The following is a 24,372-nucleotide window of genomic DNA, read 5'->3' as shown; positions in this document are numbered from 1 at the left end:
GTCATATTTATAGATTGGAAAATCAATATTATTAAAGACTTTATCCCTCCTAAATTAACCTATAGATTCAACATAATCCCAGTCAAAATTCCAGTAGGTTTTTTTGTGAAAATTGACAAACTCATTCTAAAATTCATACGGGACTGCTAAGGGCCAAGAATAGCCAGGGCATTCCTGAAGAACAAAACTAGAGGACTTATACCATCAGACATCAAGATTTATGATAAAGCCATAGCACTTAAGAGAGCCTGGTCTTGGTGCAAGGGTGGAAATGCTGACCAATGGAAAAGAAGAGAATCCAGAAACAGACCCAACATGTGCTTTATGACAAAGGCAATTCATAGCAAAGATAGTCTTTTCCCAAAAAACATGGCTGGGCCCATGTGTGAATTGGGCAGGGGAGGGGAGGGGGATCGATTTGCACCCATGCTTCCCACCAACACAAAATTCAGTTCTAGATGGACTTCAGTTTTAAGGTTTTAAGTGTAAAAGTTTTGGATAAAAAAAATGGAAGAACATTTTCATGACTATGGAGTAGTCTAAGATTTCTTAAGAAAAAGGGGCTAAGGCCGGGCGCGGTGGCTCACGCTTGTAATCCTAGCTCTCTGGGAGGCCGAGACGGGCGGATTGCTCAAGGTCAGGAGTTCAAAACCAGCCTGAGCGAGACCCCGTCTCTACTATAAAAATAGGAAGAAATTAATTGGCCAACTAATATATATATATATATGAAATTAGCCGGGCATGGTGGCTCGTGCCTGTAGTCCCAGCAACTCGGGAGGCTGAGGCAGAAGGATTGCTTGAGCCCAGGAGTTTGAGGTTGCTGTGAGCTAGGCTGACGCCATGGCACTCACTCTAGCCTAAGCAAGAAAGCGAGACTCTGTCTTCAAAAAAAAAAAAAAAAAAAAAAAGAAAAAGGGGCTAATCATAAAAGAGCAACTTATCTGATAAACTGCATTATATAAAAATTAAAAACTTTTCTTCATCTAAAGATATAATTAAAAGAATGAAAAGGTAATTTTCAGAGTAGAAGATATTTACAATATGTTCATCTGACAAAGGACTTATGACTAGAATATATAAAGAATTCTTCTAAGTTGGTAAGTTTTTAAAAGGTCAGACAACTGAAAACAAATGTGGACATAAGATTTAAGTAGACATTTTCTCAAAGAGGCTGTCCAAACAGCCAATAAACACATGAAAAGGTGCTTTCATGTGTTATATACTCATTAGTCAGCAGGGATATGCAAATTAAAACCACAATATGCTACCACTACACATGCACCAGAATGGCTAAAATGAAAAAAAAATAAAAACATAGCAAGTGTTGGCAAAAAAGTAAAACAACTAGAAATCTCATACGACCACTTTGTACAACTGTTTGGCAACAACTACCAAAGCTGAACATATGCACACCCAGCAATCCCGCTCCCAGGCATCTACCCAAAAGAAATGTGCATGAGATGATGTGCACCAAAAGACACGTACAAGAATGTTCACTGCGACAATTCTCATGATAGCCAAACTCTGCAACTACCCAAACACCCCAATAGAATGGAAAGTAGCATAAGATTCTATACAGCAATGAGAATGAACAATCCTCAGCCATACACAACAAAATCAATCTCCTAAACAATGTGTACAGTGGACAAACCAGACACAACATGAAATGTTCAAAAGCAGGCAAAAGTAACCTATGGTATTAGAAATCAGGATCACTGGCTGGGTACAGTGGCTCACGCCTGTAATCCTAGCACTCTGGGAGGCCGAGGCGGGAGGATCCCTTGAGGTCAGGAGTTTGAGACCAGCCTGAGCAAGAGGGAAACCCTATCTCTACTAAAAATAGAAAAAAAATTAGCCATGTGTGGTGGCGTGTGCCTATAGTCCCAGCTTCTTGGGAGGCTGAAGCAGGAGGATCCCTTCAGCTCAGGAGTTTGAGGTTGCTGTGAGCTAGGCTGATGCCACAGCACTCTAGTCTGCTCAACAAAGCAAAACTCTGTCTTAAAAAAGGAAAAGAGGCCGGGTGCGGTGGCTTACGCCTATAATCCTAGCACACTCTGGGAGGCCGAGGCGGGCGCACTGCTCAAGGTCAGGAGTTTGAAACCAGCCTGAGCAAGAGCGAGACCCCGTCTCTACTATAAATAGAAAGAAATTAATTGGCCAACTAATATATATAGAAAAAATTAGCCGGCATGGTGGCGCATGCCTCTAGTCCCAGCTACTCAGGAGGCTGAGGCAGCAGGATCGCTTGAGCCCAGGAGTTTGAGATTGCTGTGAGCTAGGCTGACGCCACGACACTCACTCTAGCCTGGGCAACAAAGTGAGACTCTGTCTCAAAAAAAAAAAAAAAAAAAAAAAAAGAAAAGAAAAGAAATCAGGATCATGGTTACCCTTGGAGGGAGATAGTGACTGCTGGAATAGGGCACCGGGGGGCCTCCTGGGATGCCAGTCATATACTGCTTCTTGATCTGGGCTCCAGTTACATGTGTGTTCAGTTTGTGAACATTCATCAAACAGAACACTTATGATTTGTGCACTTTTGGTAAGCTTGTTATACTTCCAGAGAGAGAGAGAGAAAGGTTACATAACTTATTTGAGGTGCTACAGCTGGCATGCTGGCAGAGCAGGAGTCTAAGCCCAGGTCTGCCACATGCAAAGCCCCAAATTTTACCTACTAAAGCCTCTTGGTACTCTAGGCCACAGAGCACCAAAGTCTCCAGAATAGTGGCTCCTTCCCAGAGGGAGGTCTGAGAGTCCCATGGGACAGCCTGTTATCCACAGCCTATAGCCATGCTCCCAGCCATTACTTCCATTGGATCAACTCCCCAGATAATGTCTCCAGTTTGGCCACTTGCCTCCAATGAATATTTACAGTGCCTACCAATGTGCCAGGCTCTATTCTAGGTGCTTGGAACATGTATCAGTGAAGCAGACTCCAGCTCACATTTCCAACTACCAAACAGACTTGTGTGAGGTTGCTCCAGCATCACCTCTACTATAGCATGTTTAAAATGGAACTAAGCATCTGCATTTCCTCCTTAAAACTGCCAGCATGGGCCAGGGCCAGGTACCGTAGCTCACACCTATAATCCCAGTGCTTTGGAAGGCCAAGGCCGGAGGATGGCTTGAGGCCAGGAGTTCGAGACCAGCCTGGGCAACATAGCAAGACCCCATCTCTAACCCCCCAAAATAAAAAATTGGCAGCGCAATAAAGGGTGGAGGATCTAGAGGCCAATGGACACACTCTGAAACCTGATTTTGTCACTGACTGGTTGTGTTTAAGGTTGAAGTCAAATGAACTCAGAGCCTCAGTTTTCTCATCTGTACAATAGGAGCAACAGGTAGAATGGTGAATGAATCCAGGCTCCATCTTACTAGCTGGGTTTCTCCTGATGATATCATTTGCTAAATGTACGACTAGGCAAATCATTTCAACTCTCTGTGCCTCCGTTTTCCCAATCACTGAAACAGGGATAATAAGAGTACCTACCCTCATAGAGTTGTTGTGAGGATTAAATTGATTAATATGTGTGAAGTGGCACAAAGCAAATGCTTAACAAGTGTGAGCTGTTATGATTAATTCACAGAATTGCTGAGAGGAAGAAGGGAAGAGGCTTGGTAAAGGGAGCACTTCCGAATGCAGAGCATGTAGCAGACATGATCTCCTTGGATCCTGATAACATTCCCTCAAGATAAGATTATCATGATTATCTCCAAGTTACAGCTAAGGAAACTTGTTCAGTGAGAATAAGTGACTTGCCCAAGGCCATACAAGTAGCAACCAGTGGAATCCGGATATAACCCTGTTTCCAAAGCTTGGGCTTGCAGTCTTTTTGTAAATTAAAAAAAAAAAAAAAAATTTTTTTTTAAAGAAACATTTTAGAGAGATGAGGTCTTACTATGTTGCCCAGGCTGGAGCGCAGTGACTATCCACAGGTGCGATCACAGTGCACTGCACCCTCAAACTCCTGGGCTTAAGCAGTCCTCTTACCTTAGCCTCCCAAGTAGCTGGGACTATAGGCATGTGCCACCGCATGGCTAATTTTTGTAAATTTTAAACTGTCATGATAGGTGTTATTTATCTCTGCCTGGTTCCTTATTTCCGCTGATGGCACAATCTGAGAGTTGGAAGGAAGGTCAGAGAGCATGTAACACAGCCCCTGGTACATAGCAGACACTTGATAAATGCCCTCTGTTCTAACCCCTTCCATTAACAAACAAGAAAACAGAGGCCCAGAGAGAATAGGAGATTTGCCCAAGGCCACACCATAGCAGAGGCAGGGAGGCCAGTCAGGAGTCTCTTTGTAGACACTTTCCTTTTCTCCTCCCTGCCTGGCCAGTCGCCAGGTCTGGTCAGGTTCCTACTTCATAACCCTTTGCCCTCCACTCCCAATACCTCAACACAGACCGGGCCCATATCACCAGCCTCCCCAGAAACTCCCTGCATCTGGCCCCTCAGCCTTCCAACTCACCTTACACACACTTCACATTCCTTTAAATACCCCTTTCAAGTCACTTACCAACTCAAAACCTTTTACTGGCATCCCCTAAAACAACAAGATAAAGGATAAATTTCTTGTCCTGATGTTTAGGCTCCTCCATGATGGTGCCCAGTCCCCTTCCTGGCTTTTCTCCCACTCCTCCCACAGGGTCCAGGGTCCCAGCTCCTGGGTCTTCCTGCCCCTGCTCCCACCAGGCCTCGCCCCCTTCCTCCTTGCTCCCCAGGACCCACTCAAGCCCCACAGAGTCTCCGACAGTTTCTCTGATCACTTCAGCCCTGGCAGGCAGTCTTGCACATAGCACCTGGACACACTCGTCACCGCTTGGTGTTATGTGGTGATGGGATGTGTGTGTGCGTGCACGTGGACCTTGTCTAACTAGACTGTAAACCCCTTGAGCAGGGAGTCGTGGCCCTATGAACTATTAGGCAGCAGGCAAAGAGGAGAGAAAACATGCTTTGGGTTCAGGCAGACCTGGGGTTCAAATCCTAACCCTTCCATTTATGAGCTGGTGCCCTCAGGGAAGTTCCTTAACCTCTGTGAGCCTACTGTCGCATCTGTGAAAGCAGCTGACTACCTTCAAAGGTTGTAAAGATCAGTAAAGGGACTGGCACTTGGTAAGTACTTACTAGCAGCTGTTTTCATGAAGAACAGGGTCTGGAGTCTGAGAACACGGGGTTCAAATCCTACCTACTTGCTACTTAAGGAAGTCCCTTCACTGCTCTGAGCCTCAGTTTCTTCATCTGTAAAATGGAGATAAGTCAAGTCTCACCCTCATAGTGTTGTGTAAGAGCTGAATGAGATGCTTTGAGGATAGGCCTGAGCATAGTAGTAGATTCACAGGAACCAGTGACATTGGTCCTGACCACTGAACCAATGCCTGACCATGGCATTGGTTCATGCCATGACACTCCAGCGTGCAGACTTCCAAGGTCTTTCCAAAGCTGGTGCTGCTACTCCAAGCCAAACCCCTAATCCTGCACTATAGCCCCCAAGGGTTTCTGCTCCTGGCCCTGTACCCACTGCGATCTCCCCAACTTGGATCCAGGCTTTGGAGCCAGACAGACATGTGGGTATGAATCTCAGCTGCAACTTACTAGCTGAGTGAAGTGGGTCAAGTCACTTAACTTCTCTGTGCCTTCATCTGCTAAAAAAATAAAATCGATCATCAAATCCACTGTTGAGAGGATTAGACAAGAATTCACCAAGTGGCTTTTGCAAAGTGTCTAGCACCTGGCAAGAGCTTAATAAATACTAGCTATTATTATTGTTATTTCTATGAAATACTATATACCACACAACTGAGTTATGAAGAAACCTTCAGAACAAACCCATCTATGAGTGAAGACAGCCATAGACCTTCTTTAGCACTGAGAGGTTACTAGAATGCTCAGTGGATTCCCACAGGTCCTCTCTAGGGCAGAGGGAACCCAAGCCTCTCCCCAGGCAGGGAGGAAACCCCTGGCCCCTGGCAACCAGGCTTCCTAAGAGGAAGTGAAACTCTGCACACCCAACTTCCTTAGGCTGCCAAGAGCCAGGGGAGGCGGAGAGGGAGGTGTCCTGCTGTGGCTGAGGCCCACACGGGGGACACAAGCAGCTGTCCCACTGCTCATCCTCAGACCAGAGAGTGCTGACCAATTACCACCCCAGACTCAGCTTCAGAATCTTCCTCAACCTTCTCCTCCTGGCATCCACTACCAAAGGCAGCTCCCCAGCACCATCTGCCATTCCTGACCAAAAGACCCAAGCCTCTCAAGTTTCAACAGAGAAAAATGATTTTATTTCTTTTTCTGTTGTTTTATCTTTTTTTCCCTAACCACTAGACCATCAGGGAGAGAAAAATGATTTTCAAAGTGTTTTGACACCCTCTGTCTCACTTGTTATAGATGGGAAACCAAGTCCACTCCAACATCATATGGTGGGCCCTCGTCTTCCAGGGCACTCCTGTGTTCATTCAAACACGAGCACCCACTATGTGAAAGATGCCGTGCAAGGCCTAAGGGTGGCAGATAAGGGGCGAGTAGGTACAGATGAGTCAGAGATACCTGTTTTGTTCATCCTGTGCCTGCCTAGAAAGGCATAGACATCCAAACAATATCTGTTGAAGAAAGGAAGGACGAAGGAAGTGAGAGGAGACACTGTCCCTAGCCTAAGGGAACCTAGGATTCACTCAATGGCTCTTTCTGTTAGGTCTTCCTCTCATGGCTCTTCCCCAGAAGTGAAAAGGTGCCCTCACATTAGGGAGGACCTCCTACTGCCTTCCAGATGGAAAGGAAGCCGCTGAGGATGTGATAATGAGGAAACACTCCTTGATGAGGGCTATGAGAAGCAAATGAATCTCCCCACATGTTTCCCTGATGGGGGCATTCATGGGTCTCCCCACCCCAAGAAAGCCCAGCAAAGGAGCAGGCAGGCATTCTGTAGTCAGAGCCTGAGTGGCTGGGGCTGGCCATGGCTACTGAGAAAGAGTAAGTGAGGGAAGGCCCTGCCTTCCCTCCGCTCTTTGGCCACTTGTGGAGGAAACAGCTGCAGGCTTGTGGTCTCCCAGCTTCCAGGGCCAGCTCAAGGTCAGTCACAGGGCCCAGGCTTTGAGCAACCGTCACCGTCATCCCCAGACCACTTCTGTGCATCTCAGAGGTTTATGGAGCCCCTACCACATACCAGGCTTAGCGCCAGGCCTGGGGCTATAGGAGGAGCTCAGCCTGAGGGCAGAGTCAGACAGAAGTGGATCCTCATAAGAGGTATTGTGACTCTGGATCAGCCTGAGCTTATTTTCAAATGGGACATGACCACTTGTTAGCCTGTGACTTTGAGGAAGCTGCTCAACCTCTAAGAGCCTCAGTTTCCTCACCTGTGAAATGGGTAATGTTAATACCAACCCTGTAAAACTGTACAAATGAGAGATGATACGATATCAAGGTCTAACCCATAGTTGGTCAATGACATCATTGGTGTCTATATCCCATGCCTTGAGAACACAGGGATGGGGGGAGGGGAATCTGTGGGGGCAGGCGGCAGTGTTCAAGGGAGCAACAAATAAATAGCAACTCAGCAAGAACGAGAGCTCCGGCCTCCCAGGGCAGGTGGCATGGCAGGAGGGGACGGAGTGGGCATAGGAAAGGCACTGCAGCAGTTTCGTGTGTAGTGTGGCCGGGGCTGCTGAGTGGTGGGAGCTGAGGAGGGTGGACTGCAGCTTGCCACCACTGTGTGGGCAAGTTTTCAGGAAGACAGAAGAGGATTTGTTTCCTAGACATGACACTAGGCAACACTGAATCACACAATGAGAAAGTTATTCCCTTTTTAATTCACTTTCAGGGCTTTGACTCCATCAAGGGGAAAGTCTCAATTTCTAATACATCATACTTGTGAGTCTCAGCTGCATTAAAGTGACTTCCTTACAAAGGCAACCGGCACCACCAAAAAATCTGGAATGTCGTTGTTTTTGTTTTATGATGGTTTCTATTCACATCAAATGAGTCTTGCTTTCCACTTCCAGGGGGATAGAAATGTTCCTTTTAAAATATATTTAAGCAGAGCACAGTGGCTGGGACCTGTAATCCCAGCTACTTGGGAAACTAAGGTGGGAGGACTGCTTGAGGCCAGGAGTTCAAGACTAGCCTGGGCAACACAGCAAGACTCTGTCTCTAAAAATAATTTAAAAAAAAAATAAGCTAGGTGCAGTGGCACATGCCTGTAGTCCCAGCTGCTCGGGTGGCTGAGGTGGAAGGAAGCCCAGGAGCTCATGGCCATCTTGGGTGCTATAACAAGATGCTGTCTCAAAAAATAAATACTTAAAACGAAGCTATTTAAAGGAAAATACTAAACAAATAAAGGTACAAAGCAGTATGCAGAAATGGCAAAAATCACAAAGATTGAACTCAAATGACTGATATTCAAGAAACAATGCTGAAGGCACTACAAAGTCACCCAAATTCTGAGTCAGGGAGGGCTGGGGACGAACTTGGGTCTTAGAGAGACAACTACAACTGAAGGGAAAGGCCAGCCATGGGGGACTGTTCAGCAGAGCCCTGAGCCAACTCAGGTGGAAAATGAGTCAGGTGGGTATGGGGTAAGTGGGCTTTGGGACAAGGACCCAGGGGACGTCCTGGAGACAGGATAAAATTTGTGAGCTGCTATATGGGAGCGGAGGGAGAGGCAGCCTCTAGGTCTGTCCTGTGAACTGTAACTGGGTCTAGGTGAGCATCTGTCACTCAGATTCAGATGTCTCTATCATCACCCTCAGACCAGGAGCTTCCTGGGAACAACATTCCTATCTCTTCTTCAACCACCTGGAGCCTGCAGGGTGCCCCAGCTGCATGGCCCAACAGCCGGCCGGTCAGAATCTCAGACTACAGCGACCAACCTCCCAGTTTGCCAGGAGCTGAGGGGTTTCCTAAGACAGGAGACTTTCCATGCTAAAACAGAGTGGTCCCGGACAAAAAGAGGAGCTGGTCACCCTACCTCAGACTGTCCCTGCAGGGCAGGAGCCCCGGGCCACAAGCTATTGGGCTGGAGATGCTGGTCCCATGGGGCTGCAGTGAGAAACCCACACTGTCTGCACAGGCCTGGGACCAGAAAATCAGTTCATGTTTCTATGAAAAGCACCACCCACCTCAGAGACAGCCCCCAACCTTCTTGAAAAGGCTCAGTGACCTTAGTCCTTTTCAGGGAAATACGTTTCACCTTGGTTAGAAGTTTCCTGGCCATACCACCAAATTTAGCTACTATTCAAGTCTGAGAATTCAAAGGCCTCCAAAATGTCACTTTTAGGCTTGGCAACTGTTCTCAAAGAAAAGTCATAGGTCCTGACATTCAAGATCCTATAAGATTGGTTCTATCCCCATCCTAACCACTAGAGTTTCCATACCTGCCCTTCCTCCTTGCCACTGTTGTCCTCTCTTCCCTCTGCTCCAGCTGCCTGAAGGGCCCCCTCCACACATCTTCCTGGGCTGGAATTATCCATCCAAATTTTGAGGATTGGCTCAAGTGTCACTTCTTCTCCAGGAAGCCTCTTCAAGTCCTCCCGATTCCTCTAACCCTCTTCTTTTTTTTTTTTTAATTTATTTATTTATTTATTTCAGAGTCTCACTTTGTTGCCCAGGCTAGAGTGAGTGTCGTGGCATCAGCCTAGCTCACAGCAACCTCAATCTCCTGGGCTCAAGCAATCCTTCTGCCTCAGCCTCCCGAGTAGGTGGAACTACAGGCATGCACCACCATGCCCGGCTAATTTTTTCTATATATATATTAGTTGGCCAATTAATTTCTTTCTATTTTATAGTAGAGACGGGTTCTTGCTCTTGCTCAGGCTGGTTTTGAACTCCTGACCTCGAGCAATCCACCCGCCTCGACCTCCCAGAGAGCTAGGATTACAGGCGTGAGCCACTGCACCCGGCCTCCAACCCTCTTCTAAAGCCCGACCCCATCTGCCGGGCTGGTCAGGCCTTCCACCCGGGATGGACTAGACTGGAATCCACCAGAGGGCAGGGCTCACATCAGATTCAATTTTGGCCTGTCTCCTCTTCCCTCTGAGGTCAGCAGTCAGCACACAGAACAAACACACAAATGAACACGCCTATTTGCCTAAGTGGGAAGAGTTCCAGCTGTCTCCTGACCTGTCACCTCAGGAGAGCAAGAAGGGCCTTCACAGAAGTACATCCAGTCTTCATTCATTCATGTGTTTGGCCAACATGGCAATTGTGAACAAGACACTTGTGTCCCATGCCCTCACAGCCCACAGCCCAGCGGAAAGGGCAATTTCATAATCGCCACCATGCAGGACAGGGAAGAGAAGGAAGGAGAAGGTCCTCTGGGAATGTGGCCTGGAGGGCCTGACTGGACTGGAATCTTCCTGGAATCTTCCTGATCCAGAGCACAGGACACTGGAGTGGAGGCATAAGGATAAAAGGGATGTCTCTGCTGCCACTTCAGAAGACAAAGCAAGGGGGTTGGGAGTCAAAGGCATCTCTGCTCCTTCACTCTCTGGACGTGGATCACCTGCCTCAGTTTCTGCGTCAGCACAACTGGTTAACAGGGTCATCCTCACCGGGTGACTGTAAAGATGTGTGGGGAGGATGGACGGAAAGCACTCAGCAAACATGGGGATTACTGCTGTCATTACCCACGCAGCTCACAGGAGGCCGAGGACTCCAGGCAGCCAGACCTGAGTCCGGCTGAGCTGGACAATAATCCTGCCTCGTGATTAGCCACAGCCTGAAGGGGAGGAGGAATGGGGCGCTGCCGAGCCCGCCCAGCTGCCAGGTGGGCCGGCCCAGGTCAGGAGGAGGGGTTCTAAAGGAGGGGCCTGGCTGTGAGGGGAAGGAAGTTGGATGTGGGCAACAGGAAGGTGACGACCTCGGGCGTAGCTGGGGACAGGCCTGGGCGGAGGAATGAGACAAAGAGGAGACAAGGCTCGAGAGAACATCCTCTCCCGGCTGCCCTCCCTCCCTCCCAAGCTGCTCCAGAGAATTAGTGAAATGATTTCCAGCAATGGCAGCAGCAGGGCTCTGACATTTACAGGCTACTAGATCTCTTCAGGGCCAGCTGGGTGTTTAAAAGCCTGAGTGAACACCACTCTGTTAGAGGAAGAAGCCAACCACGTACCGGAAACCTCCGAGGTGGAGGTGTACAAAGAGCCACGTCATTTCTCAGCAGGAAGGAGCTAGGGTGAAGCAAGCTGGGATCAAGGCTCTGGCCCCATTGCCAGCCACCCAGATGAGGAGTTGAGGGCCACTGGGGTGCACAGGTTCTCTCTGGTCATACTGGCCTTTCCACTGTTCCCCAAACAAGCTGGTTCGCCACTCTGTGCTTTTGCTTTTTTTTTTGAGACAGAGTCTCACTCTGTTGCCTGGGCTAGAGTGCCGTGGGGTCACCCTAGCTCACAGCAACCTCAAACTCCTGGGCTCAAGCGATCCTCCTGCCTCAGCTTCCCGAGTAGCTGGGACTACAGGCATACGCCACCATGCCTGGCTAATTTTTCCGCATATATTTTTAGTTGGCTAATTAATTTCTTTCTATTTTTAGTAGAGATGGGGTCTGGCTCTTGCTCAGGCTGATTTCAAACTCCTGACCTTGAGCGATCCGCCCACCTCGGCCTCCCAGAGTGCTAGGATTACAGGCGTGAGCCACCGCTCCTGGACTGTGCTTTTGCTTTTACTGTTTCCACACTATTCAGGGCCCATCCCCAGTGCTACCTCCTCCCCAAGTCTCCTCTGACCACCTAACCTAAATCAGTCCACTGCCCCACAACTACTGTGCTCTTCCGCAGATACGCCACAGCCCAAGCCCTCCTCTCCTCAGGCCTGTGCTTCTTTGCTCAGATGTCACCTCCTTCATGAGACCTTGCCTGACCACCCTATTTAAAATCACTCACCTTCCCCTCAGTGCTCATCCTCCCTCCCTGCCTTTTTCTCTGACATCCTAGATATTTAATTATTTGTTTATCCTTTTTCCTCCTGCTAGAATGTCGGCTCCATGAGCACGGGGATGACTATCAGTTCTGTTCACTGCTGTATCACCAGCACCTAGAAGGGTGCCTGCCACACAGCGGAGCTCAATAAATTTTTGATGAGTGAATGAATAAGTATCTGAATATTTAAGAGCAGGGGCTCTGGCCAGTCTGCTTGGGGTCTCATCCCAACTCTTCTACTTACTGTGTGATCTTGGACCATTTACTTAACCTCTCTGTGCCTTGATTTAACTAATCATTAAAAGGAGAATATCAACAGTACCTTCCTCATAGGATTATTGGAGGGTTCAATAAGATCATGCATATAAAGAGCTTACAGCAGTGCCTGGTCCCCAGGGAGCACTCAGGTCCATGCTGGCTGCCACCAGGGCCTGGCCTTGCCAGCACTTCTTGCTTATTTGCTCACTTGATTATCACCTGTTTCCCTCTCCTCCATCATCAGCTCTAGCCTGCCTTGCTCACTGCTGTACCCCTGGTTTCCAGCATAGTGTCGGAGGAGAAAATCAAGCATCCTCCTGAGTCAGGGAACGTGGAGCTATGGAGACCCAGCTTTGGCTGGGAGGAGCCTCACCGATCTGTTTCTCCAGGGCAGCTGCTTCACAGACAGTGGCCCGGGGCAGGATGCCGGGGTCGGTGAAACTTGTCTGCAGCAGGCAGCTCATGACGAAGAAGAAGAGGATTGCAGCGATGATGGGGATGGCAAGGGTCAGTTTGCGGGCCAGGTAGGGACAGCTGGAACAAGAGACGGAGAGAGAGAGAGAGAGATCAGCAGACATCCCAAGGGCTCCCTGGGGCACAGGGCTCCAGCAATAGGCAGGTGTTGTCACTCCAGCAAATACCACCACAGTCTTGAACAGAGCCTCTCCCCAAAGCAGAAGTGCAGCTCCCTGGTGAGTGCAGCCATTCTCCCTACAAGTGCCTGAACAGACATCACTAATTGATCCTTACACCCCACTCCAGCAGCAGATGCGCTCAATAGATCCCAGCACTTAATCCCTGCACTCAGCTGCAGCCTGAGAGTCCTTCTAAACACAGAGCTTCAGGCAGACACTACCAACTGAGTGGACTCATTTGAGAGGAACCATCTAGCAATGTTCATTCATTCATTCATTCATTCATTCATTCATTCATATAGTCACTCACTCCTCAAATGTTTTCTGAGATCTTCTTTGGGCCAGGCAACAACTTCAATAAGCAGCAGGAATAACAACAGCAGCATTTGGACAAAAGTCCCTCCCTCATCTGACTTGCGGTCTAGGCGGAAAACAAACACACAAACAGGGAACTGATACACAGGGTGATGCCTGCTCTAACGGGGGAGGGGAAAGCAGTGTAACAGCCAGGAAAGGCTCCCTGAAGGACACAATGCCTAAGCTCAAGCATGAAGAATGAGTAAAGGGTTGGGGAAAACACCACGGTCCAGCCACTGCCATTGTTCTAGAAGGGGAGAAACAGCCAACACATGAACTAACAAGTAACTAAAATGTATAGTAAATATAGCATTTACTATAGCAGGAAAGAAAGGGTATTGGGGAGGCCTGTTTTGTATGGAGTTGTCAAGGAAGGTCCTTCTGAGGAGGGAAAAGGATTCCAGAGAAAAGGAATAGCAAGTGCAAAGGCCCTGAGGTAGGAAATGTAGGGTATCTCTAAGGCAGTTATTTTTTTTGAAACTGGGTAACACCTGGCTCATTTTTTAATTTTTTGTAGAGATGGGGTTTTGCTGTGTTGCCCAAGTTGGTCTTGAACAACTGGCCTCAAGTGATCCTCCTGCCGTAGCCTCCAAAGTGCTGGTATAACAGGCATGAGCCACGGTACCTGGCTCCCAAGGCAGTTCAGTTAGGCCCCAACCCTAGTTGGCTCAGAGAACAGCCTGGGCCTGCTAAAGGTTTGTGCCTCTTCTTCCACCAGGCAGGCTTCCTACTACAGGGTTCCACATCCCTCTTCAAGCCCCTCCTCCATCTTAGGGCTAGAACATTCTAGAAGTCCTGGACACTGGTGGGAGCATGGTTTCATGATGACGTGAACCTATCATGGCTGTCTACAGGCAGTTTTCTCTGTTGTCACGCCACTGTCCACCCAGAAGCCAGGGCCATCTTTCGTAAATGTGAATCAGATCACATCATTTCCCTAAATAAAACTTTCCAATGGCTTCCCATTATGTAGCAAATAAAATCCAGATTCCCTACAGTGACCTTCTAGGCCAGGCATGATCTGGACCCTGTTGAAGACTTCTCCAGTCTCATTCCATGAAACTCTCCCCTCGCTCCCTCTACTCCCACCACAATGGCCTCATGACAGTTCCTAGAACAAGCCTGGCTCTTCCCTACCTCAGGGCCTTTGCACTTGCCGTTTCTTTTCTCTGGAATCCTCTTCCCTCCTCAGAAGGACCTTCCTTGACAACTCCATACAAAGCAGGCCTCCCCAATACCCTTTATTTCCTGCATAGCATTTACTATAAATTTCAGTTACTTGTTGGTTTATGTGTTGGCTTTTCTCCTCTGCTACAACATGATCTCTGTGGGTATGGACTATGCTCTCTGGCTCACCCTTATGTTTCCAGAACACTACACTGTACCTGGAAACAAGGAGGTGCCCAGTGAGTAACTGTTGAATGACTGAATGGTTTCCCCTGGTGCCAGGGGACAGAAAAATAGCTACTATCTTTTAAAGGCTTACTAGATACCAGACATGGCCCTAGTTAATAAATTATTATTTTAAGAGATGGGGTCTTGCTATGTTGCCCAGGCTGGTCTTGAACTCCTGGGCTCAAGAGAGGCTCCTGCCTCAGCCTCCCAAGTAGCTGGGACTATAGGGACATGCCGCTGTGCCCAGCTTAAAGTATATTTTACAGATGAGGAAACTAAGGCTCAGAGAACTTAAGCAACCTGTCCAAGGTTACGTGGCTTGGGAGTGCTAAAGTGGGACCCAAGCCAGGTCTGATTCTGAGGCCCATACCATTAACCACTATCCTAGGCTGCCTCCCCTCCAGAGCCACAGCCGCACCTGATGGGGTGAGGAGCTGATATCTGAGAGATGACTGGCCACTGGGAGGCCTGAGGTCAACCAAGGTTCCAGGAGCCAGCAGCAGGAAGCAAACCTGTGGGCATCTGCACTCTGTTCCTGAAGCCTCCACCATCAGATGCTCTGGACTTCAGAGAGGCCCTTCCCCTGAGGCACAGAGACTGCCAAGACCAAGGGCTCCCGTGGGCCATGCTCTGCTCCATATATCTCAGTGCTCCCTGGCTCCAACCCTCAAACAGAACTAGCTGGGCCCTCGGTGTCACCCACATGGCAACTCATCCAATTCATGTACAACCAGACGTCTTTGGAAGATGGAGAAGACTTGAAATCTGAGACTTGCAAAGCCTGTAAGAACCACTAAGTCCTAGCCTCCTGACTGTCCAGTGGGGGACTCCTAGGCCCACAGCCAGATTCAAGGTCACCCAGCCAGCCAATGACAGGACCTGGGTCTCCAGGGTCTCAGCAAATGCTCTTGTTTGTTCATTCATTCAACAAATGTTTCCTGTACTAGTACCTAGTACATATCAGGCACAGGTTCTAGGTGCTAAGCATACTGGATGGAGGTGCTAAGCATACAACATCAAGGAGAACAATGCCCTGCTCTCATGGACAAAGACAAGCAAGAAACTAACAAGCATACATATAAGACATCAAATGGGCTGGGCATGGTGGCTCATGCCCAGCACTTTGGGAGGTGGGAGGATTACCTGAGACCAGAAGTCCAAGACCAGCCTGGGCAACATAGCGAGACTCAGTCTCGACAAAAACCTTTTTCTAATTACCAGGCCATGGTGGTGCACACCTGTAGTACCAGTTACTCAGGAGGCTGAGGCAGGAGGATCACTTGAGACCAGGAGTTCAAGGCTGCAGTGACTGTACCACTGCACTAAGGGCATTTCCACCGTGCCAGGCCCCTGCTGGAGTTTCACACCAGTCCAGATTTAAGTGAACTCCCTGCCCAAATGCAAACTCTCCTGCCAAATCCACCACCCCAAGTGAGGATGAGTAGAGACAAAAAGCAAGATGATTCACAAACTCTCCACAAACCCAGAAGTCCTTGCTTCCTTCCTCCCTCACTGAAGATAAATTAGTCACCAGTGGAAGGTACCCACACGGCCCAGAGAATGTCCTGCTTTCGAACGGACCAAATCTCATACTGCAGGGTCACATGGGCCAACCACAATAAGCACCACTTCCTCCTGCCTCGGCTAAAGCCCTCCTGGGCATGGGGACCAAGAGGGCAACCCAGGGGACGGTGGAAAAGGCACTTCCAAAACACTCACGTGGCCTGCCCAATGAAGTAGATCTGAAACTCAGCACAGGGGCCATGCTGGGGGCTCCCAGAGCTTCTGCTTGTAAATCATCCCTGAACTTTTTATCTACCCTCAGAAAGGAAGGGCAGAGTTTCCTGGAAGGGTAAAGGGAGAAGCTAATTTATAGGAAGTCATTACCTTGCTTTAAGGGGAAACCCAAGGTTGCAGTTACATGTTCTGGCAGCTGGAAAGGGTACCTGAGGGCTGTTGTCTTTATGACAGCCTGGCCACATGCCCTTGGGAAGCATCTTTTAGTAAAGACAACAAGTACTAACAGCAGCCAATATATTAAGTGCTTCTTATTGGGCTAAAAGCTTGCATGTGTGACCTTATGCCACCCTCAGGACCACCTTAGGGGTGGATACTATTATAAACCCCATTTTACAGATGAGGAAACTGGGGCTCTGAGGGTGAAGTGACTGCCCCGAGGTTACACAATTAGTGCGCGGTGGAGCTGGGATGTGAACCAGGTCTGTTGGCTCCAGAGACAGAGTTTTCAACCACACCAGGGGATGAAGGAAGATGACCACAGAAGATGGGGAGAACGAGGAGGGTACGTGGGGCTTGTGCAGCACAGGGTGGGTTCGCATGCCAGGAATCACAGGGCAGGTGGCTCAAGCTGCAGACCAAGGGGTGGAAAACTTCCAATACAAAGATGTGACCCTGGGAAAGGATAAGCATCCACTGCTGCATCCATAAAATGGAGATACCATGTGGGCCAGTCCTGGGTCACTGAGGATGTGAAGAGGTGAGAAACTCATGGGAGCAAATATGACCTGTCACACAAAAGCACTCTGGACTCTTCCTTGAAAAACAACAAGGCGCTGCAGAGCAAGGAGCCTGGGAGATGCCCCGGAGGCTGAGGGAAGGACAGGAAGCTCTGGAGAAACTAAGGAAGGTGCTGAAGGAAAGGAGGCCTGACAGGCCCAAAGACGTTTCAGGGAAGATGCCTGCAGGCCCAGGCGGGGTCTGAGAGTAGAGAGAGGAAGGGACCCTGGAGGGACCTGGAGGGAGCAGAGGGGATGACTAGGAAATTTGTGGTGGGTGTACACTGCCAGAGGACATGAGAAATGTAAAAGTTGTCTGGAAGAGATAGAGAGGGCCAGAGAGAACTGGGGGGCTGGCAGGGTGGGCGAGAGATGGTCGGTCCGGGACAGGTGAGCAGGAGAGGTCTGCCCAAGGAGCCGGGGGCAGGTTGGGACAGGGCAGGGGATGGGGGCCGTGGAGGGTGGTGTTCGCGGTGAAGGCAGGCAGACAGGTGCCAGGGCGGGGCGGCTGGGAGAGCGGAGGAGACCAGCGCAGAAGGGGTACCCCAATGCACAAAGGAGGATGGGGGTCTGGAAGGGGTGGCAGCGACCAGGGAGGACAGACAAGAGATGTGCAAGGAGACTGGAGAGGCCTGCGGGTCGACCCAAGAGGGGCGGGGAGGAGGGAGGCGCAGGGAAGGGACAGGGAGGATGAGGGTGCCCGCCGGGGACCAGAAGACTCACTCGAAGACGAAGAAGAGTCCGGTGGTGGTGAGGATGAGCAGCAGCGTGAGCGCGAAGACGCCGCCGTGGCCGGCCAGCATGAGGCGGCCGCCGCAGTAGAAGCGGTTGCGGCCCGGGAACACCTCCCACTTGCGCCGCGGGCGGCCGAGGCTGCCGCTGCCGCTGCCGCTGCCGCTGCCACTACCGCTGCTGCTCCAGCGCGGCGGGGCGGAGGCGGCGGGCGGCGCGGGCCCGGGGCCCGGGGTGGGGGGCGCGGCGGGGCCGGGGCGGCGCGCCCCGGGGGAGGCGGGCGGCGGGGCGGCCCCGGGGCTGATCTGCTGGTACTCGCAGTCCTTCATGCGGCCGGCCGCGGGCCTCGGCTCCGCGCCCGGCGGGCCGGCCGGGCCGCACCGGGACCGGGCGGTGCAGCGAAGGAGGAGGCGGCGGCGGCGCGCGCGGCGCTCGCTCGCTCGCTCGCTGGGGGCGGCCCCGCTGCCGCTCCGCCCCCGGCCCGCCGCGGCCTCCCGCCGCAGCGCCCCCTCCGCCTGGGCCGGGGATGGCACTTGCCGGGGCCTTGCCCTGACCTGCGGGGGACCCGGGCAAGTCCCTGGCGCTCCCTGAGGCGCCCTCTTCCCTTCTGCACAAAGAGGGGGGCAGCAGATGCAGCGGTGCGAGTGCGCACTCAAGGCTCTCTCTGTTCTTTTGCAATTAGACCGTTTGCTGGGCTTCCGTTGTGTGCCAGGTACTGTGCCAAGCGCCGAGATTCAGGTGGTGGACATCGTGATCTACTTCTGGTAATCTGTAACTCCAGGGCCAGGCTTTGCCCATCTCTGAGGACTGACTGACTGGACAGGCATTTTGGGAGGCAGGCGGGCATCGGGGTGGGGGACACCATTTGCTTTGAAAGCCAGGGCCTCATAACTTCTGCCTTGAAGTTCAAAGGGCTCGATGGGTGTGTGTGGCACACCCTCTGGCCTCCCTCACCCTGGTCTGTGTCCTGGACCCAGACCCAGAATTTCCTAGGCATCATATAATGATGGGGCCATGCCTGAGGGCCCCAGTGTTTTCTTCAGGAATTCTGGGTATATTAGTTTTCTACTGCTGTGTAAGGAATTACCACAAACTTAAAACAAGCACAGTTTGTTAGGTCAGGATCCCAGGAACAGATTAGCTGGGTCTGTTGCTTAGAGTCTCCCAGGACTACAATCAAGGTGTCAATCAGGCTGCATTCTCATCTGGAGACTCAGCTGGGGAGGAATCCACTTGCAAGCCCATTCAGATTGTTGGCAGAATGTATTTCCTTGCAACTATATGACTATGGCTGAGGGCCTGGAGTTTTTTTTTTTTTTTTTTTTTTTTTTGAGACAGAGTCTCGCTTGTTGCCCAGGCTAGAGTGAGTGCCGTGGCGTCAGCCTAGCTCACAGCAACCTCAAACTCCTGGGTTCAAGCAATCCTGCTGCCTCAGCCTCCCGAGTAGCTGGGACTACAGGCATGCGCCACTATGCCCGGCTAATTTTTTTTTTTATATATATATTAGTTGGCCAATTAATTTCTTTCTATTTATAGTAGAGACGGGGTCTCGCTCTTGCTCAGGCTGGTTTCGAACTCCTGACCTCGAGCAATCCGCCCGCCTCAGCCTCCCAGAGTGCTAGGATTACAGGCGTGAGCCACCGCGCCCGGCTTGGGCCTGGAGTTTTTGCTGTCTGTCTGCTGGAAGCCTCAGGTTCCAGAGGCCACCTGCAATCCTAGAGATAACCACAGTTCCTTGCCATATAGGCTTCTCCTATGTGGCTGTTTACTTCACAAAGCTGACAAGGAGAGTCTCTAGCTCCAGACTGCTAAGACACAGTGTTACATAACTTACTATTATATGTGATGGGGGTGATATCCCATCATCTTTGCCATATTCTATGGTTAGAAGCAAGACACAGATCCCACTTGTACTCAAGAGGAGGGGTTCACACAAAGCATGAATACCAGGAGGCAGGAATCATTGGGGGTTGCCTTAGCGTCTGTTCATCATGCTGAGTTTACTGTTAGACATAAGGAAAAGCATAAGAATAAGCAAACTGTTATAGAAGTTAAAAGAAGAAAAATAAAAAGAAAAGAATTAAAGAAAAAAAAAAAGGAAAAGCCTAAGAAAAGAGAGAACTGGAGACTAGGACAGGAGAGAGTAAAGAAGGAAGTGAAAATATACAATGGGGGCTGGGTATGGTGGCTCACGCTTGTAATCCCAGCACTTTGGGAGGCCAAGGTAGGAGGATCACTTGAGTCCAGGAGTCCAAGACCAGCCTGGGCAACATAGCATGACCCTGTCTCTATAAAAGAAATTTCTTTTAATTACCTGGATGTGGTAGCACATTCAGTAGTCCCAGCTACTCAGGAGGCAGAAAGGTCTACTTGAGCCTAAGAGTTTGAGGTTACAGAAAACTAGGATTGCGCCACTGCACTCCAGCCTGAGTGACAGAGTAAGACTCTGTCTCAAAAAACAGAAACAAACAAAACCAAAAAAACACAATGGGGACGAGTAGGAAGCCAACAACAGTGACCTCGAGATTCACTCTTTGGTGTATATACCAAAAGCTGCCCAGCTGAGCCCTCTGTGTCAAAGGTGAGCCCCACCTTGATGCAACCCACACTGTGAGTGTCCTGCCCTTTTGCTCCATGGTGGTGGAACAAAGTTACAAAACTAGGCAATCTGGTTCCAGCCAACATTCCTGTTGACCTCAACTGGGTCTTCTTGTGACCCTAAACATTCTCTTGTTCCTCCTCACTTTACAGAAACCAAAGCTATCCTAATTGATTTTTAGTTTTCCTTCTCTATCTCATGATTCCTATTTGCATCTATCCTTTCCTCTTAGAAGATGTGGGCCTCCTTCTGCCCATAGCCAACTCTCCACTCATGTCCTCTCTGTCTTCCCAGTCATTGAGATTGCAAACACATGCTCAATTCTATATCAATTAAAAAACAAAACAAACCTTAAAAAACCAACAGAGCTTACCATGGCTGGCTATGTTCACTCTCTAGCTCAGTTTTATCTTTTTTGTTCTCATTAGGGTTATACTAAAGAGTAGCTACCACTTTCTTATCACCTATGATTTCTTTTTTTTTTTTTTTTTTTGAGACAGAGTCTCACTTTGTTGCCCAGGCTAGAGTGAGTGCCGTGGCGTCAGCCTAGCTCACAGCAACCTCAAACTCCTGGGCTCGAGTGATCCTTCTGCCTCAGCCTCCCGGGTAGCTGGGACTACAGGCATGTGCCACCATGCCCGGCTAATTTTTTCTAGATATATGTCAGTTGGCCAATTAATTTCTTTCTATTTATAGTAGAGACGGGGTCTCGCTCTTGCTCAGGCTGGTTTTGAACTCCTGACCTTGAGCAATCCGCCCGCCTCGGCCTCCCAAGAGCTAGGATTACAGGCGTGAGCCACAGCGCCCGGCCCACCTATGATTTCTTAACATTTTACAATTTGGCCTCTGTCTACATTATTCCCCTAAAACTTCTTCTTCTTTTTTGAGACAGGGTCTTGCTCTGTTGTCCAGGCTGGAGTGCAGTGGTGCCATCATAGCTCACTGCAACCTCAAATTCCTATTCTCAATCGATTCTCCTACCTCAGCCTCCTAAGCAGCTGAGACTACAGGTGTGTGCCACCATATCTGGCTAATTTTAAAAATTTTTTGTAGAGATGGGGTCTCACTACGTTGCTCAGGCTGGTCTTGAACTCCTGGCTTCAACTGACTCTCTCATCTCGGCCTCCCAAAGTGCTAGGATTATAGGCATGAGCCACCATACCCAGTCCTCCCCTAAAACTTCTATCTTAAATGTCACCAATGGGCCCAGCATGGTGGCACACGCCTGTAATCCTAGCATTCTGGGAGGCCAAGGCAGGAGGAATGCTTGAGCTCAGGAGTTCAAGACCAGCCTTAGCAAGAGTGAGATCCCATCCCTACTAAATATAGAAAAATTAGCCAATGTGTCATGGTGCATGCCTGTAGTCCCAGGTACTCGGGAGGCTTAGGCAGGAAGATCACTTGAGCCCAGGAGTTTGAGGTTACTCTAAGCCAGGCTGATGCCACTGCATTCTACCCAGAATGACAGAGTGAGACTCTGTCACCAAAAAAACAAAAAACAAAAAACAAACAACAACAAAAAAGAAAATTGAACCCTCACTCCTCCTTCATATTCTTAAAAAAAAATAAAAAAATAAGTAAATGTCACTAATGAATCATTTAATGTAGTATAAAGTACTTGTTCTCACCAATATCCATAGTTCTCTTACAAACAGAATGGCCATGTGACTGAATTCTGGCTAGTGGAAGTGACAAGTGCTATTCCCAGGCTGGCCCATAAAACTCCTGTGTGCTGGTCCTTGCTCTATTTCCCATCTGCTAGCAGAATAGAGGAGATTCTGAGAACCTAGAAGAGGGTAGAGCCACAAGATAGAAGAAACCTGGGTCCCCATATAATTGTGTAGAGCAGAGCTGTCCCCTACTATACCAGCTTATATTGAACTCTGATATGAGCAAGAAATAAAGTTTTGTTGTATAAATCACTGAGTTTAGGAGGTTTTTTTTTTACTACAGCAATTAATTGACCCTTATTATTATAGAAATTTGTACCAGGAATAGGGTAAACAGAAATATGTCATTGAATTAATAGTTAGGCAGTGGATTACATGGACATATATATAGCAGGTGGATGGCTGGAGAACTCTCTTATGCTGTAACAAAATATTTGGTGAAATTGTTACTTTCAATAACTCAGCAGGCAATTATAAGGGAAAATGTTGGAAAGAATCAGAGTAGGGTATGGTTGGCTACTATTAGGGTCTGTACCAGTCAGAATCCAACCAGAAGACAGAAACCATCCTATCTTTATTTGAATAGAAAATGGAATATAAACAATTGTTGGTTGGGCATGGTGGCTCATGCCTGCAATCCTGGCACTTTGGGAGGCCAAGGCAGGAGACTGCTTGAGGTCAGGAGTTTGAGACCAGCCTGGGCAACATAGTAAGACCTTGCCACAAAAATTTTTTAAGTTAACTAGGTAACTGAAAGGGTTATGTATCACAGAGGTAGCAACAGCATGAAGCAGCTACCAACCTGTGGGCTGAGGGAACAAAGAAAAGAGGTTGGAATTATTACAAATTTAGCCAGGCATGGTGGTGTGTACCTGTAGTCCCAGCTACCCAGGAGGCTGAGGCAGGAAGATCGCTTGAGCCCAGGAGTTTGAGGTTGCAGTGAGCTATGATGACATCACTGTACTCTAGCCAAGGGCAAAAGAGCGAGACCCTGTCTCATTAAAAAAGAAAAAAAAAAAAAGAAAGAAAGAAGGACAAAAATAAATTATTGCAATTTAGAAACTTAGAGCAGGAACTAAAACTCTGATCTCTGAGGAAGAGATACCAACTGGATGATACTGTTGTCTTTTTGTTTAGAGACAGGCTCTTGATATGTTGCCCAGGCTGAAGTGCAGTGGCTATTCACAGACACAATCATGGTGCACTACAGTCTCAAACTCCTGGGGTCAAGTGATCCTTTTGCCTCAGCCTCCTGAGTAGCTGGGACTACAGGCACTTGCCAGCCATGCCTGGCAATACTGGTGTCTTTGAGGTGAGGCATGATAAAGTTTGTTCAGCAATTAATGGAAATACCTGTAAACTAAATTGAGCAGCTACTACAGGAAAGACCTGCTTCTCTCACAGGAACTGAAAATAGCAGGAAGGAGCAAATCTCTTCTTCCCTTCCAGCTTCGCAGTCTCCCTCTAGGGCTCGCTTATAGGGCAGAGCCAAACATAGATTCACCCAGCAAAACAAAAATGTGATTGGCCGAGCTCTAACTCCAGTATCTCAAAGCAGAGTATAGAGGAGCTAGTTTGGAGCTGAGAAACAGTAACTTAGTATCAGGCACAGCCCGCCTCTTTGGTTACTCAGCATCCATATGCACTTGCCTCCACATTTTTTTTTTTTATTTTTTTTTTGAGACAGAGTCTCACTTTGTTGCCCGGGCTAGAGTGCTTGCCTCCACATTTTGGAACTTCTGTACAAGCCAACTCTATTCTTCCACCTAACAAAGGGCAACTATCTTTAGTCCAATACATTCGCCCCTACTCCCCAAATGAGGAGATGCAAAATCCCAACAGTCACTGTATCTATCCCTGGGCTATGTTAGTAACTCCTCAAAATCAGTCATGTTCCTATCTGAAAATTCTATTACCTGAAAACTAAATTGTAAAGTTTACTTTAAACAAAATTTGCATAAACTTTTAAGAGGATGCCAGGCATAGTGGCATGCACCTGTAGTCCCAGCTAAACAGGAGGCTGTGGCAGGAAAGTCACTTGAGTCCAGGAATTCAAGGTCAGCCTGGGCAACATAGCCAGACTTCATCTCTAAAATAATAATAATAATAAGGAGAAGAGAGAAGAAAATTACATACATATGTTTATTTATATATGTATAATTATAAATTATATTTATATTTTATAATTATTATATATTATTTATAATTATATACACACATAAAATGGGAAGAAAATTTGCATTGTCTTGCAATGCAAATTGTCTTGTAACAGATTACAAGTCTATAGTTGACATTTATAACCTTTTTAA

The 24,372-nt window shown here is 48.7% G+C and overlaps 1 protein-coding gene across 3 annotated transcripts in view; it reads right to left on the bottom strand.

Moving 5' to 3' along the window:
- The window catches only part of ZDHHC18 (zDHHC palmitoyltransferase 18), a 28,937-nt gene extending 10,749 nt beyond the window's left edge, over positions 1–18,188 (bottom strand). For all 3 annotated transcript variants that reach the window (XM_075995493.1, XM_075995489.1, XM_020280675.2), the window contains exons 1-2: positions 17,786–18,188; positions 12,533–12,693 (exon numbers count right to left, since the gene is read on the bottom strand). In XM_075995493.1, coding sequence (XP_075851608.1) covers positions 12,533–12,693; positions 17,786–18,123 — 499 coding nt within the window. In that variant the 5' untranslated portion in view covers positions 18,124–18,188. The remainder of the gene's footprint in view (positions 1–12,532; positions 12,694–17,785) is intronic.
- Positions 18,189–24,372: the final 6,184 nt, after the last annotated feature.

This window comes from Microcebus murinus, chromosome 2 (assembly GCF_040939455.1).
Source record: "Microcebus murinus isolate Inina chromosome 2, M.murinus_Inina_mat1.0, whole genome shotgun sequence".
In the NCBI taxonomy this organism is placed as follows: domain Eukaryota; kingdom Metazoa; phylum Chordata; class Mammalia; order Primates; family Cheirogaleidae; genus Microcebus; species Microcebus murinus.
Note: the sequence above shows the minus strand (reverse complement) of the source record. Positions and strands in the feature narration are given on the sequence as shown.